Raw genomic sequence first — 22224 nt, forward strand, 5'->3', positions numbered from 1 at the left:
CGGGGGGTTGGTGGGGGTGAGGCGAGGGGAAGGAAGGGGAATGTAGGGGAGGATGTGAAGTAGGGAGGATTCAGATTCCTGACAATTTGGAATGCCAGGATGAATTTACATTTGACTCTGTATGTGGGCAAAGATCTCTTTTACCAACAAAACATTTCCTGAGCAAACTCTGTGTGCCAGGCACTGTGAGATACAAATAAAATAATCTTCAAGAAGCTCATAATCTGGTGGGAATAAGACAAGTAAACTGATGATTAATCATCTGATAAGTACTCTGTTGGTAGCTGAATGGATTTAAGAGTTGAAAATGATCATTCATTAAAGTGTTTTTTTCTCTTGTGCAATAAGGACAAATCACACATAACTTTCTATTTTTCAGGCCAAAGAGCTGCATGGTTATGCCAAAGATTAAATAGAAAGAATGGGAGAGTCTTTTGGGGGCGCAGGGGTGGGAACAGAGAGTTGGTTTCCATGTCAATTAAAGGTGACTACTGATATTTAAAACTCAGATATAAGCCCTCTGGAAAAAATAAACAAAACTTAAAAAAAAATCCTACATTTGCCATTCTACCAGTTTTCTACCTCCAAATGGGAGATTTTGGTGCCAGTGACTGGCACCAAATATGCCAAATATTTGCCAAATATTTTGCCAAAATATGCAAAACTGGAAAAGGAATCAATTGCTTTGTTATCAATACAGCTTTTTTACCTGACTTGCTTTGTTGATATATCGAATTCAGTTATCAATCTCTGATTTTGTTATTTTGTCCTATCACTACTACTCTGGTGCCTCATGTCCAACAGGCCCTTTCTACTATTTGTGTGAATGAGGTTCATCACCTAGGTCTGCTGACAAGTCTGTTCTACTCTAGCCCAAAACTGCCCTTTTTCCATTACTACCCATACAATCTTGGATTATGTTCTGGTTACTTTAAAGCTAGATTCCAAATTTCTATCTCTTTCAGTAATTATACAAAGCTTATTATTTAAAAATCACTCCTCTGCTCAGTAAGCAGCAAAAATACCTATCATTATATTTACTGTATATCACTCTTCTATTATTCTACTGCTATAAAAAAATTACTTGGGAGTTAAGAGCTATAGTTTAGTGGCCATGCTAATAACTAGATGAGTTACCCTGGTAAAATCCTTTGTTCAAGGACTCTCTGCCTCCTTCTGTATAAAATAAGAGGCTAGAACCAGGGTTTTCTTTCTATTATGATTATCTTGTCAGATAGTTTCCTTATAAGCAATATTGATGAGACCTTGTTTAGTTCAAAATGAACAGTAAGATTCACTCACTAAAGAATTCCTTCCTTTTGTTGGAGACAGGTCTGTACAATAGTTCCAATCTGGTTTCTTTTATGTATATAAAGACCTAGTGACAAATATAAATCATCCTACCATGAAGAATCTTGATTAGGATATTAGTGGTTCAGAAGAACCACTAATTTTATATTGGTTAAACTCTAAATCCTGAAATAGAAGTTGTTAATACTGACTCATGTTGGCAAAGCAACTACATTCATCTGGAATAATCTGTATTACATACTAGTTATTAGATTTTAAACTCGACTTGAACATGAGAACAAATAAGAAGAAATGCTGTTTGTGTGTCTAGAATTCCATATTAAACAAATGCTTTAAGCAATAGTTTACAAAACCTTTTAGGCCCACAGATTATTAGGACAAGAGTCCCTATAAACTCAACCTAACACTTTTGACTTCTTTTTGACCCCATTCATTGTATTAATAGAAACTTCAAAATGGAAAGAGACTTCTAATTAAAGATTAATGTTTTACTTTCTACTTTCTTTTAAAAATCCTAATGGAATTAGAATAATGGGAAAATTACACACAAACTCACAAGGACAAAAAAGAGAAGCAGCAGTAGCAGAAAGTGACTGAGTGATAACTCACACAGCAGATCAGAGAAAGCTAAAATCTAAGCTTAAGGAAAAGAAGCCAATGAGAATTCAGAAAATTCCTGCCACAAAATCCCTTCCAATCAGCTTTTTGGTACCTCACTCTTAAATGAGGAAAAGATAGCAAAGAATTCCTAAGAATTTAAGAAAAGACTCTAAATATGAAAAAGAGCTACCAAAAAATATATATATATATAGATCCTGATTCAAACAAACTGTAGAAAAAAAATGAATTCTAACAATAGGGACAACTGGAAATCTGAAGAGTTATCAGACATCTGTACAGTAAGTTTTTTTTAGATATAATCACAGAATTATATTATTTCTTTAAAGAGTCTTGATCTTCTTGAGATACACACCAAAACATTTATGCAAGAAATTATACAATGTCTGAAAATTGATTCAAATATCAAAACAGGGGAAGGGGAAGAACACAGATAGAAAAGATTGATCATAAGTTGAGAAATACTGAAGGGAAGAGAAGAGTATATGGGGGTTCTATATTTTTCTGTAGATGTTTGACACTCTCCATAATAAAAGGTTTTTAAAAATGAAATAATTAGAGAACAAAGAAAAATCTAGGAAGTTAAAAATAACAGTAAAAACAAAAAGTCATTAGAGGGTTGGAAGATAGTTGATAACATTTCCTAGAAAACAGGAAAAAAATAAAAATTAATCAACAAACCCAGAGGTTTAACATATCCAAAGAGTAGCAGTTGTAAAATGGAGAAGAAATGACAAAATACTTTCCCAGAACTGAAGAAATGAGTTTCTGGATTGAAAGAGACAACCCCATTTCTGGTACAATGAATTTTAAAAATCCACACTAAAGAAATACCATTATATGAATTTCAGAACACCAGGGATAAAGAGTAGATTGATTATAAAGACTTCCAAAGAGGAAAAGCAGCTTACACACAAAAGACCAGGAACCAGAATGGCAATAAATTTCATAACCGCAACACAGGAAACTGGAAGACAATAGAAACAATGTCTCCAAATTTCTGAGGGAAAATTATTTTTGATCTAGAATTTTTACATCTAGTCAAATTATAAATTAAGTGAGGGGATAGAATAAAGGCCTTGTCAGACATGTAAAGTTACAAAAAATTTACTGTCCAACCTTTCTGAAGTCCCTCCTAGAAGATGTATTCCACCAAAACTATAAAGCAAACTCAGAAAAAGGTAGATACAGAATTTAGGAAAGGAGATCTAATCAGCAAAGATGTGAAGGATATGTGACTTCAGTATACTATCTGGCTCTGCAAGGAACAGCTTTTATAAAGCATCATAGAAATATTACTAGGAGGACATGAAAAGGGAAATTTTGTATAGATGGTAATATAAAAGAGCTAAATCCAAAACTTCCATGGTAGAAGTCAAAAGATTATGTCCCCTAATGAAAATGGGCAAAGAATTACAATATAAGAATACTGAATGTAGAGGTAAAAGGCATAAGTAGCAGCTAAAGAGATTAAAGTCATTGTCTCTGAGGGTCAAGAATTGGGATAGGGAGGAGGATAGGAAAAGCACTGACATTTTTACAAGACTCTATATGCAGATTACTTTGAGAAAAATAAAAATTAAACTTAAGAACACACCAGCAACCTACAATTCCAATATGTCAAGTATCTTCACTTTTCTATGGTCTCTTCTATAGCTTATATCTTTATACTTTAGGTAGACAAATTTGTTATAATGTTCACTTGCAAATTTTTATTACATTCATTTTTATACTCACATTTGAAATAGTTCATTTAAATAATATTCTATTAAGTGGTATACCATAATTTTCTAAACAGTTCTCTATTTTTCAATATTTATAAGATTTTAAATTCTTGATATTGTAAATACCGTTGCAATGAAAAAATTGCAAGTGCACAAAATCTTCCTTTGAGATTATTTCCTCAGGTTACTTTAGCAGCAATACTGGCTTACTATACTTAATGCAAAACAGCTTTCTAATTTATGTTGCCATCGTATGAAAAAACTCATTATTTTACATGCATTTATCAGAAAACTGAGACATCTTTCCAAATATGGTTTATTTTATCCCCTTATAGAAAATGTATTCTAAAACCCTGTAGGTGGAGGTTGTAATGTTATTTCTTAGGAACTCCTAACTCAATCATTCCTTTTACATTTATTAGTTGGAATTCTACTGTAAGAAAGAGCTTTCCATTGTTCTCCATGAATTATTTTATGGATTAACCCATGGATTCTTTATTCAGTGGGTTGTAATTGATCACTATCATTAATTACTGTAATGTTTAAACTGTTCTAGATTTGGCCAGTAGGAGTCTTTTAATAAATTCCTTATATATTATTATTTTGTAATATCTGAGGCAAATAATCTCCTGATTTCCTATTTATACTACTTTTCATTATATGAAGGGCCAAAAATTTTTGTATTGTCAATCTGCTTATAATTTGTGATTTGCTCAACATTTCTTTACAAGTTTCCTAGGATGTGTTAAATTGTAAAATTCAGTTAGATTGTTGTTTACTATGGTATATGGTTTAAGAGAAGACTAACTTTTTTCCAGGTTGTTCAGAAGTATTTCAAGCAAAATTTATAAAATCAATATTAAATTTTCATTTTCTGGACATATGCTTTGTCATACAGCACAGCAAATACTCAATATTTTTGTAACACATATATTAAACTTTAATATATAATACTTTTGTACTGTTTTGTCCCACTGGTTTATATACCTATATTATTCCCCCCCCCAAAATACATTGAATTATTATTGCTTTAATAAGCTTTAAGCCTGATAAAGCTTGTTCCTTTCTTATTCTTTTTTAGAATACTCTTCGAGGCGTATGTTTTCAAGTGAAATTCTGAATATTTCAAGGAAAATGCAACAGGAATCTTGAGGATATGGAGCTAACTAGATGACTAGAGGAATACTGAGAATCTTATTAATTAGCCTTTTCTAAAAGGAATTGGGCATGTTTTTCCTTTCCTAATATCTTTGAGGTTTCTCAGAGTTTCATTGTTTCCTTTACATATATTATACACAACACAAGTGCTGTTATATACATGATAAACTACTTCTGTTGCTTCTGTAAATGAACTCTCTTAAATAAGCTGGAGAAAACTCCTGAGAGTCCCCTGAACAGCAAGGAAGTCAAACAAGTCAATCTTAAAGGAAATCAACCCCGAATACTCATTGGAAGGACTGGTGCTGAAGCTGAAGCTCCAGTATTTTGGTCACCTGATGCAAACAGCCAACTCATTGGAAAAGTCCCTGATGCTGGGAAAGATTGAGGGCAGAAGGAGAAGAGGACGTCATAGGATGAGATGGCTGGATGGCATCACCAATGCAACGGACATGAACTTGAGCAAACTTCGGGAGATGGTAAGTAACAGGGAGGCTGGCATGCTGCAGTCCATGGGGTCAGAAACAACTGGATGACCGAACAACAAATGCAGCTTTATAACATGGGATTCCTGAGTATGAAGTTATAAAAAATAGTGACACAGAGTAGGACACTAAGGATATAATTTTAATGCCCTGGTCCCTGCAAGAATCAACTAAGTAGTAGGCCAGGAAGTAGAGACTAGATAGGAAAGAAAATACATTCAGGAAGGAGCAAAAGAACAGAAGCAATGGATGGTGTTTATAGAAGAAGGTGAAATTTCTTGAAACGATGGCAAAATCCAGCCTAAGTTACTAATTGGCAAGAGTAACATCAGAAATAGTAACTGATCATCACAAATATTCCTTCCAGAATATTTTAAAACCTTTAGAAAATACAGGTAAAGTTGAAGAGGAAAAAGAGATGTTAGGAATCAACACATAAAACAATTAGAGGTTATGTGGTAAAAAAACCAATACTACTTTTAAAAAGGAAGATTTAAGTATTTTGAAATCTAGATACAATTTTTTTCTAAGAGACTGTTTACCTACAAGAACCAAATCTGACATTAGATTTTTTTTTTCAAAATCAGAGGCTTAGAATGAAAACTTATTTGCAGACCAGAAGTCAAAATGATAAAGTCCTTGGAATAAAAGCTATTGTGCATCATAAATAAATTAGTACATTTTAAAAATATTAAAATACTAATATGAACTGGTAAACATATCAAACCTAGTTTTAATATTCTAAACTTCTATTTGCCTAAAGCCCAAGAAAAATTTGCAATACTTCTTTCAAAACATGGCAACTCCCATTCTCACTAGTCATATGATTCCTAGTCTTGTCGGAAAAAATCCACTAAAACAAAGTCTACATTTAAAGACAGTAGCAGGAACAGATTCAGAATTTAAGTAACTGGCTGAGAAATCATATGAGATCAATTGAGATTTTTCAGTCTGTTCATACTACACGAACGCTACAAACTGCAGTAGCACTTACCTTTCAGTGTGGCCTTCTTCAGTACTTTCATGGCGTAAAGCTGTCTAGCATCAGAGCCTGAGATTTTTTTGACTAAGAAAACCTGTATTTAAATAAGAGAAAATAAGTTTTACAAAGTATCACAAACTATGCTATTGCTAAAATAAGACTCTTATTGTAATACAGCTTATTAGAAGGATTCTGATACATTAACTATTTTCCTTAAAATCTATCAATTATAAACACAATGAATTGTAAACAGTGGTTATAACTTTAGGTATCACTATAAGTGAACACATTTCTTACTGTTATTTGCCAATTCCCTGAAGGTCAAATAACATGTAAGACAAGGAAAAATCTTTAAAACTGTAGCAATCAAAGTCTAACATGTTTAAAGTATAATACAGGTGGTAACTACTCTGCTTTTAACAGAACAAAAATTCTGATTCCATAAAAATTGTTATACAGGAGTTCTTGTTAACTATAATCTTCTGCTGATTCAATTCTGTTGAATAGTCTTTTCTATATAAAAAAAAGTCACAATTTCTCATTTACTGGGCAGAGCAATTTATTTTTATTTTTAAAATGAAGTATACTTGATTTACAATGTGTTAGTTTCTGGTGTACAGCAAAGTGATTCCATTTATATATTCATTCTTTTTCATTATGGTTTACAACAGGATATTGGATATAGTTCCCTGTGCTATACAGTAGGACTTTGTTATTTATCTATTTTATATATAGTAGTTTCTATCTGCTAATCCCAAACTCCTAATCTATCCCTCCCTTATCCTCTTTCCCCTTTGGTAACTATAACTTTGTTTTCTATGGCTGTGAGTCTATTTCTGTTTTGTAAATAAGGTCATTTGTATCATGTTTTAGATTCCACATATACGTGATATCATAGGATATTTGTCTTTCTCTTTCTGACTTACTTCACTTAGTATGATCATCTCTAAGTCCATCCATGTTGCTGCAAATGGCATTTGTTTTATTCTTCTGTATGGCCAAATAATATTACATTGTATATACACACCACATCTTTATCCATTCATCTACTGATGGACATTTAAGTTGCTTCCATGTCTTGGCTATGTAAATAATGCTGCTATGAACACTGGGGTACATGTATCTTTTCGAATCAGTTTTCTCTGGATGTATGTCCAGGAGTGAGATTGCTGGATCATATGGCAACTCTATTTTTCATTTTTTTAGGGAACATCCATAGTGGCTGTACCAGTTTACACTGCCACCAACAGTGTAGGAGGGTTACCTTTTTTCCCCACCCTGTCCAGCATTTACAATTTGTAGACTTTTTAATGACGGCCATTCTGACTGGTGTGAGGTGATATCTCACTGCAGTTTTGACTTGGGCAGAACAATTTGCAACACTTATACTGAAGAAGCCTACTCATAAATATTTAATGTAAGCTAAGTCAGAAACCTGCTGCCCCATCTTTTAAAAATCAAATATACACATATAACCTAAATATTAAGAATACAATTCCCAGGTATGTTACTGAGCTTCTTGATTTTCCAAATATTTCCAAAATTCAGTGTGAGATTTATGCAAAATGAATAAAGCCTGCTCTAAAAAACTCACGGTCATACTATAATATGGCTAATACAAAACTATCAATATACCCCTCTACTCATTTTGACCATGAGTTTCATGATCTTTTCCATCAAACTTTTAAACAGACTTGCTAAATGGACCTGAATTTCAACTTTTTTTCTTCTACCCATTCTTTACTAGCAGTGCTATTAAGCTGCCACAGATGCTAAGAAGAGACACAACTATAATCAAGGAATAATTCTAGGGTCAGATCTCAATTATCTGCATCAGCACACTAGACTATTAGCACAAAATCAAAAACTGATTCATTCAACCGATTCTAGTGCAAGGCAGAGTTCCTCACTTTGAGAAATTTTTTCAAAGACAATGGGCAATGACCTCACTGAAAAGTGCCACAATGTACACAGAAACCCTGATGCAGGATATGCTTCTCTGCCCTAATCTTTCCCCTTGTCTCCCTTCACCATGGCCCCTGGTGAAACTTTCTTTTAGCCAGCTAGCAGTGAGCCAACTTGGGGAGAAAAAGTGTATTCTCAGTCAGGGTGGTTCCTAAGAAGGAATGATGTTCAAATATTAAAGGCAGTCAGAGATCATGAGTATTTCTTAACTGAAACAAATTCTAATTAGGTAGGGATAGTGAGGATTTGATATTTATTATTCATTCTTAAGAGTGCCTAATCAAGTTTCTTTGGGCCATTCTACAAGAATTATTGTCTTCATGGGTTGCAAGATTTCTTCACCCTTTTTTTTTTCTTCACCCTTCTTTGAAAGCACCCTTTTTGATACCCTTTCAGCACATCTTAGTTTTTGCAAAGGACTTTCACAAGGATTTGTAACTCATTATTCATGATAATTTTGGGAAGCAGGCCTACTAAGCAATGTCTATTTTATAGCTGCCCAAGCTAGGGCTTTGAGAGGTGAAACAGTTCACTTAGAGTCACAGTGGTGACATCAGGATAAGAATTGGGCCAGCTACCCAGTTCCAGTGAAAAAGTTGGCTTAAAGCTCAACATTCAGAAAACTAAGATCATGGCATCTGGTCCCAGCACTTCATGGGAAATAGATGGGGAAACAGTGGAAACAGTGTCAGACTTTATTTTGGGGGGCTCCAAAATCACTGCAGATGGTGACTGCAGCCATGAAATTAAAAGACGCTTACTTCTTGGAAGGAAAGTTATGACCAACCTAGACAGTATATTCAAAAGCAGAGACATTACTTTGCCAACAAAGGTCCATCTAGTCAAGGCTATGGTTTTTCCAGTGGTCATGTATGAATGTGAGAGTTGGACTGTGAAGAAAGCTGAGCACTGAAGAACTGATGCTTTTGAACTGTGGTGTTGGAGAAGACTCTTGACAGTCCCTTGTACTGCAAGGAGATCCAACCAGTCCATTCTAAAGGAGATCAGTCCTGGGTGTTCTTTGGAAGGACTGATGATAAAGCTGAAACTCCAATACTTTGGCCACCTCATGCAAAGAGTTGACTCACTGGAAAAGACTCTGATGCTGGGAGGGATTGGGAGCAGGAGGAGAGGGGGATGCCAGAGGATGAGATGGCTGGATGGCATCACGGAGTCAATGGACATGAGCTTGAGTAAACTCCGGGAGTTGGTGATGGACAGGGAAGCCTGGTGTGCTGCGATTCATGGAGTCGCAAAGAGTCGGACACGACTGAGCACTGAACTGAACTGAACTGAACCCAGTTCTGTGCTTCTGCTCAGGGCCCTCTTATTCCACTGCCTCTGGCAGGTCACCAGTCAAGCATAGCAGGAGCAGCAGCAGTCCCAGATGCCATTGGATCTTCTCCCACCAGCATTTCTGACCTTTCTAACTCCCCCATGAAGCTATTCTAGGCTGTGACAGGTCATTTCTATTTCCTTGGCTTAGATTGGCTTTCGAGGATGAGTAAGAAAGGAGACGCCCTATTTTTAATGTTTGCTATTTTTAGTAAGGTATTTAAGTTACTCTTAAAGATGCATGCTAACTCCTGGAAACTTTAATATTATGTTCCCTGAAAATATAATATGCTGAAGTAAGTCCATCTATTTTGGTTTATCCATAATAAATTACATGATAATACAATCCCATGATTTAATTCTCACTACTACCTTATGAGGGTAGGACATTATTTACTCATTAATTCTTTCCAGAACTATATGCTAGGTACCGTGCTACAGGATCAATGCTGAGACATGGTACAAGGCATGCATGACCCCTACACTCACAGAACATAGTCTAGTGTGGGAGATAGCCAATAAATGAATAACTACTCAAACAAAAGACTGCAATTGTGGTGAGTGCTGTGAAGATGAGGTATGTAATATTCTGCAAGGGTAAAAGAGACAAATATGACCTAGCCAGGACAGCTGGGAAGACTTCTTTGAGCTCATAAGCATGACAGGAGCTAACCAGAGAAGAGGTCGGGGTGGGACACAGTGTTTCAGGCAGAGGGAACAGCATGTGCAAAAGGCTTTCACTTACAGACTGAAAAGGAGGCCCATGTGGCCAGAACACAGGTAGCGAAAAGTATATAAAGTGATGTTGATAAGGTAGCTAGGGGGCCGACTCAGGGGCTCCTCTACCATCTTAAAGAATTCATCTTTCTCCTGAAAGCAAAGGGAAGCTACCAAAGGGTTAAGGGGACGGAGTACAAGACTAGCTCCTCTTGGCTGCCTTGTAAATAATGGCTTGAGGCAAGAATAAGGCAGCCTTCTTCATTAGGTCAGGGAGAAATGGTGGTGGCATAGACTGAAGTGGCAAGGAAAAAGAGAAAATAGGCATGATTTGAGAAATCTTTACTAGATCAACAAAGCTTGTGGACAAATCATATTGGTAGAGGTGAGGGGAGAGGAAAGGGTGGGGACTAGAAGGATATGTTAAGAATGGATGCCATTCATAGTGATGGAGAGAAATGAAACAGGAGAGGTTTTGGGGTTAGGGGAAAATCATGAGTTTGGTCTTATACATGTTGAGTTTAAACTGACTTTAAAGCATGCAGAAAGGAAAAAAAAACAAGTAGCTATACATAGAGTTCAAAGCTTGGAGGTACAATCTACACTGAAGGTGCAAGTCTCTTAGGTCAGCTGTATAAGGGTTTTATTAAGATAGTGGACATAGAGTAATTAGGAGCGGATAGAGAGTGAGGAGAAGGGAGCCTAGAATGGAACATTGAGAACTTTAATACCTGATGACTGCCTAGAAGAGGGAAGTGGTGCTCTGAGAGGTTCAGTAACTTGCTCAAGCACAAACAGCAAGTATGTAGGAAAAAAAGAAAGAATCTACCTCTGGCTGACCTAGAGCGCAAACTTGCAACCATTATCTTCTTTTGGCTACTTAATCTGTATTTGGATTGAAAATATCATTTTGGGTTTGAAAGAAGTTAACAGCTGTAACAGATTACCTATGTTAGCCAAGAATTGCTAAATAGTCCCATTAAAATACACAAGAGAGAAAAACTGGTGTTGTTTTGAAACTTGCAAAACATGTTATCTTCAAATGCTTCCTCAGTGAGGTGGCAAAGAAGCATTGCATGGTGAAAGTTGAATGCACTCTCAGAAAGTTCCTCTTGCTGAGAAATGTACTAGATAGACAGGTCAAGTAGTAATGATTATAAAGCTGTATTTCCCAAAATGGAGTATAGGAAGTGCTCCTGAGGTATGCAACAGGGGGAAAAGTGATAAAGATGTTGCAATTTCAGCTAGTGGATTTGGGAAATATTTTTACATATTAAAACAGACACAGATATCACTGATTAGAATGCAACCTTTGCATTCATTTTAAAGACAAGCTAGAAGTCCCCCAATTTCATATCTGTAGTGCTAACCCCCCACCCTATTCCCTTGGAAGTACCTATTCACTTTCTGCTGGAATTAGGGATACTCCAGAGGAAAGACTGATATGCAGTGTTAGAATATAACACAGGATCACCTTCCAATTCTACATGAAGCCTCAAAAAGAGACCAGTGTATCATGGGAACATTTTGTGATTGTTTAATCATTTGAGAAGTGCAATTAGAGAGGTTGCTGACAAAGGTCGGTTTAGTCAAAGCTATGATTTTTCCAGTAGTCATGGATGGATGTGACAGTTGGACTATTAAGAAAGCTGAGTGCTGAAGAATTGATGCTTTTGAACTGTGATGTTGGAGAAGACTCTGGAGAGTCCCTTGGACTGCAAGCTCAAATCAGTCAATCCTAAAGGAAATCAGTCCTGAATATTCACTGGAATGACTGATGCTGAAGCTGAAGCTTCAATACTTTGGCCACCTGATGTGAAGAACTGTCTCATCTGAAAAGATCCTGATGCTGGGAAAGATTGAAGGCAGAAGGAAGAGGGGACAACAGAGGATGAGATGGTTGGATGGCAACACTGACTCAATGGACATGAGTTTGAGTAAACTCCGGGACTTGGTGATAGACAGGGAAGCCTGGTGTGCTGCAGTCCATGGGGTTGCAGTCGGACACAAGTAAGCAACTGAACTGAACTGAATGCCATGAAGATAAAATGAACTGAATACTGGCAGTTTATGAAAGTTTCCAATGTACTCTTGAATGGTTTTATTCACTTTCTCACACTTATTGACAGTGAGAATTGTAAAATCACAGAAAGTACCGCTTTGTAGGGAGATCAGTAGTATTTCAATAAAATATTTTTGTTCCCCATTTGTATGAAATATACATTAATTTCAAAAAACAACTTTTTAAAAAGTACATATTCATGACTTACCTTTCCAAATGATCCCTGCCCTAATACTTTTAAAAGTTCAAATTGGGAAGGATCTGCCTTTTCATGTCCTTCCTTTACATGATGTGTGATTGCAATTTCTTTGATACTGCCTTCTTCCTGTTGATGCAAATATAAGGGGATAAAACAGAGTTAGAGCTACTTCCTCTGGCTATAAGTCAAGCAATGTAAATTTAGTGTATCATATTAGAAATCCTCAAGTTAACATATATAAACTGCCTTTACTGACCCATCAAGTAAAAAGAGAACACATGTCAAGCAAATATACTTTAAGTTAAATGTCAGAGACAGAATAATACCAGCCAACCACACAGGCCAGTTAAACCTCTACATAACATTAGCACTGAATATTTTCAAGTCTTCATGCTTCCTAATGGAAATAATCAGAATAATTAGTTTCATTGGCTGAGGGCATAGGGTGTAAAGAAGTCTGAAAACAGATCAGACTAATCTGCTATGCTCTGATATGTGGCTGTATCGGGTAGAAGCAATACTATACACAAAAAAACCTGATTACTGGGGAGAGGGGTTTGAAACATATTCCAAAGTAAATGTGGAAATTTCTACCCTCAGCAAGGCCAGCTGAATTAGCATGGTGAAATTTATTGTGTTTGAAATATCTAAGTTACTTCCTGTTTCTAGGACAACCTGAGATCTGAGAGGGGAGAAAAGGGATAACTCTAAAACACAACATCAAAAAAGATTTAACATTTGGATGGAGGATTAGACAGAAAAAAAAAAAAAAAAAAAGGTCTTTCCAGCATGATGGAACAGTAGAAGATCTTAGAGTTAAGAAAAGGATACTTAAAGATGGTGGTTGTTTTACTATATTTGAGAGAAGGTGTCAGAAAAGAAAGGCTGACCATACATATAAATATACATATAATTTCAATTATTTATTTACCCTGAGATCAGAAGATTAAGTACACCTTATTTAATCAAGACACATAAAAATCAGCCCAAAACTACAATAAAACAAAACCCAACAAAACAAGAGACATAAGCTTGTCACAGACTATTATCATACTCTGTATATTTTAGCACTTTTTTCCTTGGGTTAAGTGGGATGTAATTTATTAGTCTGCAAAATTTTTTCATATTATATTTCATAGAAAATACCAACTACAATTACCTGTCACAAATAAAAACGCAACACAGGCCGGGAAGAATTACTGATTATAAGCGTTCTGCATTTTGTCACAGGCATTCAGGATCAAGCCTCATTCCACAGTGTGAGCTACAATCAGGCCACGGGTCTCACAATAAACAGCAGTTACTATTCAAGAAAGATTTCATTTTTGATGACTACCCTTCCTTTCCTTTGAAGAACCACACTAAGCACCTACTATGTATTAAGCACAGTACTGGGAATACCTTTCATTCTATTTCCAGTAATACTGTCTAGATGTAATCCATCATTACCTTTCCTGTAGGAAACTGAAACTAGCTTGGTCACTCATCATGCCACTTTTTGCCACTGCCACTCCAATTCATCCTCCTGATAAATTCATTTTCTGAAAGTAGATGCTCCAGTTACTTGACCAACTGCTCAAAAACTTCTCCAAGTTTTCCCAAATTACAAGCACTGCTTCACCTTGGCACTGGAGGTCGTCTGCAACATGGTCTCAACTGCCTTTTCTGGCATTATTTCCCAACATTCCCTTATACAGTCTTTTGTCAAGCTGGGTTATTTCCTGTTTCCTAAATTTTTTGTCTTTAAAATCTAAGTAATACTTACACATGGGTAACAAATCAAATAGTGGCAGAATAGTTTAAGATGAAAAGCAAGTCTCTTCTCACCGCCATACCTAAGCTTTAAAAAAAAATCTAATTCTTTCTGCACTAACTTTGATAATTTTTTAGTTTATTAACTTTACGACAATGGCTACTGATTTAAAAATATGATGAAGGACTTACTTATATGCCACTTCCATCCATCATCTTCTTCCCTACTATCTGATAATTATTTTCACAAAACCCTCTCGTTTTTTTGGTAAGTTTTAGACAGGATCCTAACTCTTCACTTTGTAAGAGGGTAATAGTGCCCATACATTCTTTTCCTCAAATTACTCCCCACCTGCTGATAGCTTCTTTGTATTAATATTTAAGGCTGTATTAATATTTAATATTAAGAAAATTAACATCCTCTCTTGTAACCACTACCAAATTCTTCTTGCTCTCCCCAAAGCCTGATTCTAAAAGCTGAACGCCTATACAAGCAGCAGCATTTTCATGACAATACATTGTTCAAACGAAGGCTAGGAGGTTTATTAAATTTCCTCTCATACGGTCCCTATCAGTGAGTTCTGGGACAATCCAAGGGGACTTGAAATCTTAGCTTTTAATCATACTTTCTATTCTTCTGAGAGCCTTTCTTACCCTCCCTCAGGAAGGGTTGTTCTCTAGACCTTTCTGCATAGGTATTATCTTGGGATGTATCTTCAGTGCTTTCCTGGTTTAATTTACTATTTTCAGTTTCCCACGTTTCTCTCTTTCTTAGATCACTCCCTTCTAACTTCCTAAGAAAAGTGATGTGGAAGAAAACTTTCTGGATCTCGCACATCTGAAAATGTCTTTATTTTGTCTTCACATTTGTATAGTTTGGTTTCCTACCAAATTTTAGAATAAAAACAACCTTGCCCAAGAATGTTGGCGCCATTCGTCCACTGCCTTCTAGCAGTCAGCGCTGCTGCTGATGCTAGTCTGATACACACTTTTTAGTACGTGACCTGGTTTTTCTTTCTGGAAGTTTTAAGAATTGTCTCTGCTTTTGTATTTCTGAAATTCCACGCTAAGTGAGATAAAAATGGTCTCCTCTCCTTCAGAATGCTAGATGCTTGGTGAACCTTTATAATCTAAAGACTTGAATTTTGTAACTCTGGTGGAATTCTAACATTTCTTTGATAAATTCCTTCCAACTACTCTTCAGGGTTTCTCTTTTTACAGCAACTCTTATCAGTTGGACATTGTATGTCTGGAATTTAATTCTCATCTTTTTTTCTCTTGGTTTCTGTCTCTTTTCTGAGAGACATCCTTGACTTTATTTTCCCACCTTCATACCAAAGTTTCTATTATGGTAAATCTTGTTTTAAAATAAATCTTCAAATCCTTCTTTTCTCAGCTTCTTTTTTTAAACAGCACTTTCCTCCACTCCCCTACCACAACCTCCCCAAAATGGATGCAATCATTTTGAGGATATTAGACTTTTAAAAATCTTTTTCTAAATTGGGAGTGCAGAGAATATAAAAATCATCCTTGGGGGTAGAGAGAAAAGATCAATGTCTATGGCTCAAGTTCCAAAACCTTGCGACTGTTCTATTCCCAACACATTTTTCTGTTCCTTCCCAGTTGAAATTTTTACTAATCATATCAGTAAACCATTTTCTATCTACTTTTATGTATAAGTGAAGTCACAGTAGCATAATAGGCATGATATCCTTGGTTAGTATCTTGATTCCCAAATTGTGCTTTATGTTAGAGTCTTTCCAAGCTATCGGACCATGAATATTTCAGAAATGAGCTTGAGGTTCAATTAGGACATTATACTAATGCTTGGGCAATCTTGGATAACAGATAGGAAAGCAACAGCATGCTCTTCCAGCTCATATTTGGAATCCAATGAGATGCAGGGAAGAATATCAAATTTCTGAAGACATTGATAACCAAGGACAGACTGACATTCACATGTGACAAACCTATCTTTATGTCACTAAATCAACTGTTATTGAAATGAATCTGTCATATGAAAACACAGAATTACAGCCTGATAGTTTGTAAAATTGTGTTTTTGCCTGTAAGTATACAGTGAAGCAACTATAATTTTATGGGAAAAGAATTTTGTCAATGAGGTAGAGTAGAACTATACATTATAACCATTATAATTTTTCTGTGAGGCTCACATTTTTACATTTTCTAGCACAACTGCACTTTAACTGATATATGGATACCTGCCCATTCATTGGAGAAGGCAATGGCACCCCACTCCAGTACTCTTGCCTGGAAAATCCCATGGAGGGAGGAGCCTGGTGGGCTGCAGTCCATGGGGTCGCTAAGAGTCAGACACGACTGAGCGACTTCACTTTCACTTTTCACTTTTATGAATTGGAGAAGGAAATGGCAACCCACTCCAGTGTTCTTGCCTGGAGAATCCCAGGGATGGGGGAGCCTGGTGGGCTGCCGCCTATGGGGTCGCACAGAGTCAGACACGACTGAAGCGACTTAGCAGCAGCAGCAGCAGCCCATTCATTATCACAAAAACTTAGCTTGAGTATTTAAAGAAGTTGTAACAAATTTCATATTTTTATTTTTACAAAGTCCACATTTATTTGATAAAGGTGTACTTGTAGGTAAAATTGTGAGGCTGGCAGCTGGTCTACATCACAATCCTGTATCCTTCATCTACATTCCCTGCACTTTCAGACACTTGGCACTCCAGTCTAGGTGTTCAATACTCTCAACTTATGAATGGGAGTTAATTCGTTCATCCATTTAAACATTTATTTATTGAGCACCTAATACATGACAGGCACTCTTCTAATTGTCTGAGACATATGATAAATGAAACAGAACAAAATCTTTGCTGTTTTGGGAGAGACCTAATAATAATAATAAGTAGTAGTATTACTACTAGTAATAGTAGTTATAGTAAGCTCATCTTAGAACATGATACATACTGTGGAAAAAAGATATTAAGTTGGATAAGAGGGATCAGAAATGCATGGATGGAAAGAAGGCCTTGCAATCTGAAATAAAAACACCAGGGCAGGCTTTACTGAAAAGACACTATTTCCTAAAGGAGTTAAGGGAGTCAACCACCTGGGGGAAGAACATCCAGGCAAATGGACAAACCAGTGTGAAGGCCAGTGTGGTGCACACAGGGAAACTAGTGTTTGCATCAGGGAATGAGAAGGAGAGGAAGAAAAGGAAAGGTTCAAGAGGGGACTAAAACTCAGGCAGCTCTTGTACTTTTCCTTCGTGACTGCCTGGTCCTGATGGAAGTGTTTCTCATCTATGACATATTCTCTTAGGGTCCTTCCTTTTTGTTAGAAGGCAATTCAGATTATGGGCCCAGTATGGTGCTAGGTATTAGCAATACTAAGATACAGAAAAGTAACTGCTCTTCAGGAATTTACCCAGGGTTTCAAAGATGTACTACTGGGTAAACACTTGTTGAGTATGACCCTGATAGATAAAACAAAGTCCGTTCAGTTAAAAAAATTCTGTAATTTTTGGAATTTGTAAAGAGTATCATTTTAGACATCACAGAAAAATGGCAGAAGAAAATTCATGGACAGATGGATCTTTTGGTGCTCCTCCTGTCACAGAGAAAGGTCACCTTGTTTGTTTCCCAGGACCAAGAAAAGGTCCATAGGTTTTGTCTTAAATGGTCTTTGAGGTCTTTCCCTTAATAGAGAAAAATTAACTCAATGCTTCCTTTCCAAGTTGAAAGGGAAAAAATAGAATTTTGTTCTTAAAATATTTTTTAAAAGGATTAAAGGAACTGAAATTGATGCTGCCTACCTGAGTTATAGAAAACATAATGTTTTAGCATCCAAACATCAAAAAACCAAACTGGGTGACATTAACTGATTTTGAAGAGTGATTCAACATTTGGCATTATGCCCTGCCTTGTATACATAATTTCCTTTTTCCTCCCCTCCCTTGAGTCAGGAAGTGTGTTCTTAAGGCATTTGTATTTTTAAAATTGTTTTTAATGTCAGAAAACACTGTTGAAGCTGGAAATAAAACATTTAAATATTCCTTAGTAAAAGCCAATAAATAAGTATTTTCTACTCATGGATATGTAATCATTTTGTGGCCTAACATAAAAAAAAAACCTCTGACAAATGAAATTATAAGATTATATTTACCTCTTAAATATAATCCAAAATTAAATACTGCTCTCTATATAGATACTTATAGTTCCATAATACACATTTTTTAATTTTAAAAAGATATGTTAATTTTTTGGCTGTGACACATAATTAGGCTGGTTATTCAAGTTGTGGTGAGAAACTACATTTTAATTTATTCTAGATTACAATTTGACCAAATCCAATTTACTTGATTTGCTAATGAATGATAAATATGCTCAACATTTCTCACTTAATCAAATTCTTTAAGAGAGTATTCCAACCAGTTTCTTGAATCTATGCCTGAAAAAAGAGCACTGATAGTTTCCCAGACTAATATTCTCAATAACTGCTGCAAAGAGCACTAAGTTTTCTCCCAGTCGGGAATCCTGATCAACAAATTTAATTCTCTTTAAAGAGCAGCAGGATATCACAATTCTCATGGGAAAATATCAAATTGATTTGGGCATGCTTTTTAGATTAAATACAATGCAAATTATCATTTTAACAAAGTTATACTCTGAAAACTGTTCCTACTCTAAGATAAAATTACCTGCTTAAAATATAATTGATTAAAAACTTCAAATTTTTAAAAGACCTAATTTCAACAAAACTCTGCTTTTAAGTTCTTGACTGTTTAAAATAAGACATTCTCCTACAATGTTGCTTTCATTATTATTACATGGTAATCTCCTAAATATTAGTACATTTCCAATTTTGTTCAGGCCTAGTTTAATACTGAGAGTTACAATACAAAATTATACACACTAACAAGATAAAAATTACTTTAGCACTAAAAAGCCAATGTAAAATAACTTTAGAAAATACACAGAGTTGAAATATATAATATAAACAGCTGGTTTAAGTAAACAGAAATAGCATCCTTTAAATGTTCCTTAAGCACTGGTTTTGAATTCTGAAAAGCTACTTAAAAGAATATATAAAGTAAAATAATTGTTTAATTAGTGTAATTATACTTAGCTCCAACCGAAACATTTTGGTCTTTAAAGAAGTTAAACAAAGCTTACCTGTATAGAGCGAACACGAAAAGACAGAAATTTAAACATGGCTACGAAACCATGATGGTGATAAAAGAATTTCTGACGGTAAAACTTAAGTTAGAAAGGGAAGGCCAAGCCCCTGCAAAGTTTTCCCCTACCAGCTGTTCCGGCAATTAGAAAATTTCCTGTCAGGCGGGTCCCGAAATGCTAGAGAAAGAGGCCTGACAATTTTCCTGTGGTAAAAGAAAGGAGAACCATAATGGCGAGGGCAGTAATGTAGCTGATAGGTAGGGAGGCCAGAGCAGGAAACCAAAACAGATTTGCTGATAGCAAAATCCTGTTGAAATGTTCATACGCCTGGTTCCCAGAAATCTGGACGATTTTCACAACCAGTAAAATGAACGTTCTTTTATTTCAGAATCCTGAGATAGGTTGGTATTTCTTAACTATATGACACTTTAAAAGCAACGGAAACTAGTCAGCACTGCTAAAATAATAAGTCATCGATTCACATGTGAAATTTTACCCTGTGTATTGTTTATACACGCACTCCAAAAGACAGTTTCAAGACTACTTCAAGGTTACATGAGGACATGTAATGGGTGTTCCCCGTCAACGAGGAAGAGTTTCTGAACTATGGGAAGAAAATGACCACATGTAAGGAACTTTTTGATTGTGATGTAAGGACAGATTCTTCCTATCTTAAATGAAAGTAAATTACATTTAAATTCTTATTGGTTTCTAAACATCAATTATCAACCAGGTTAAAGACTTCAAGGCCCACAGTTAAAATTCACTTTCCTAGCTGATAAAGTCTAAATTAAAAAAAAAAAAGTCCACTCCCTGGGTTATTAGTGAGCAAAAGGAACATTTACTGAAGTAAATCTGGAAAAGAAGGAAGGGTGAAACTACCATACAATCCCCTACTCCATTTCATCCTCTAATAGCTTCCAGAAGTTCTTCTAAGGTATTTTTGCTTTGAGAAATATTTTTTAAAGTATGCCAATATTCAGACATGATCACTAAGACAGTGTCATTTAAACAAAACCAAACGACAGAAGCATCAAGATCTGTGGGAAAATATTTAACGTACACAATTTATGTGGAACCATTAAAAACCTCAAATGTTAATCTACATGACCTGTACCAATATCATAAAAATCATCGAATTTTCAAGAACTGAAGAACATCTAGAAATCAGCAGGTTTGCTCCAAGCATGAAGGAACTACGGTGAAGGCAGGCACATACTTGATGACAGAGCTACCTACCACGAGAGCTCGGTGCTGCTGTCCTGTATTGAGCAAGTATTAGGGGGCCTATTAGGTGTTACAGACACCATGTGAAAGGCCACAGCTCCTTCTGCTAGATCAAATTTTTATGGCCGTGTACAGTTGAAGATTTTTTTTTAAAGTTACTCGATTTGAAAAATTATTCTATGTAACCAAACATATTAGAATCACCTGGGACTCAAACAAATAGTCAAGATAAAATTTTCAACTCTGCCTGGGAAACTGCATGTCTCTTGATTAAAAATGCATATCTTAGTTTTTCAGCAAGGAAAGCACTGAAAAAGTTTTCCATCAGAACATAAGCCCTCCCATTTCCCAAAATCAATTACCAAAGGCTGCTTACAATACTGCAAAAGGGCAGCAAGGCCAGGACAATCACCCAACACTGAACCAGTCTCTCAACATGAGGTGCTTCTTAAGACTGCCAAGAAGAGGCAAACATCACAGTTATTCTACAACCAACTAAGGTTATTCTACAACCAACTAAGGTGCACAAACGAAACAGGAGTGTCCCCATACAGAGCAGTCACCAACTTTACTCTTGTAATATTTAAGAACAAGAGCAACCAAATAACCTTTTTTGAATTTAAAGGGTTGGTCTAAATTGGCTTTAATGACTAGTGATGCTCAGGTTAACAATTCACATTTTACTGCGAGATATGCTTTTTAATATCACCCCTAAAATATAAAGCAATATTTCAGACACCAAAATCTGAACTAAGTCTTCCTCAGTTGAAATGATACCGTAATTAAAACAGCATGGTACTGCTGTATAAAAGATAAGCATAGCGACAGAAAAGAATGGGATGCTTTACCTCTGAGGGAGATGTGATGGTATTTGGCTACCTGTTCAGAAAATGCAAGCATAAAGGAAAACATTGATATAGATTTGGTTATAAAATTTAAAAACTCCTTTACATCAAAAGGCACCATAAACAAAGTTAGAAGAGTAGCTCAATATATATCACTAAACAGTTGCTTTACTTGGGTGTTAGTTATCTCCTAATCAGAACAAAAGCTCTTTAACTCCTTCAGGACATTGTTTATGGCATTTATTAGTGTTTAAGCATATCCCATTGTCCCTACCAGATTAATCTTTGGAACAGGCACCATACTTGCTTGTATCCTTATAGCAAACACCACATAGGACAAACTCAAATAACGGCTGCCCAATTAAGTATCATATACTGAAGCCTGAAATGGACACTACTTGTGTGGTTGTACCCATGAAACTAGATACTACTGTTTTATTACTAGAATACTACTAATATTCTCCTGCCTCTAACTTTTAACTATCTTTAAATTTATCTTTTAAAATTTTCAGCTAGTTTTTTCATTTTTGTGTCTTATTGGTTTTATCATTCACCTTACTATTTAAGTAACTTTCATTATAAAAATTATGCATGTCCAGAATAGAAAACTTAAATAATAAAGATACACAAAAAAGAGAAAAACAAAAGAGGGAAAATATTCACTATTTCAATGCTCTCTAGTTTTT

At 35.7% G+C, this 22224-nt stretch overlaps 1 protein-coding gene across 15 annotated transcripts in view; it reads right to left on the reverse strand.

The window, feature by feature from the left end:
* RPS6KA3 (ribosomal protein S6 kinase A3) overlaps nucleotides 1-22224 on the reverse strand; it is a 102149-nt gene that overhangs the window by 36872 nt on the left and 43053 nt on the right. For 14 of the 15 annotated variants that reach the window (XM_070291434.1, XM_070291429.1, XM_070291432.1 and 11 more), the window contains 2 exons: nucleotides 12566-12682; nucleotides 6291-6372 (listed from right to left, as the gene is read on the reverse strand). In XM_070291434.1, coding sequence (XP_070147535.1) covers nucleotides 6291-6372; nucleotides 12566-12682 — 199 coding nt within the window. Of the gene's footprint in view, nucleotides 1-6290; nucleotides 6373-12565; nucleotides 12683-19463; nucleotides 19903-22224 lie in introns of those variants that run through there. The other variant, XM_070291440.1, reaches the window with a different exon arrangement.

The sequence above is a fragment of the Ovis canadensis genome, chromosome X (genome assembly GCF_042477335.2).
Source record: "Ovis canadensis isolate MfBH-ARS-UI-01 breed Bighorn chromosome X, ARS-UI_OviCan_v2, whole genome shotgun sequence".
NCBI classification, from domain to species: Eukaryota; Metazoa; Chordata; class Mammalia; order Artiodactyla; family Bovidae; genus Ovis; species Ovis canadensis.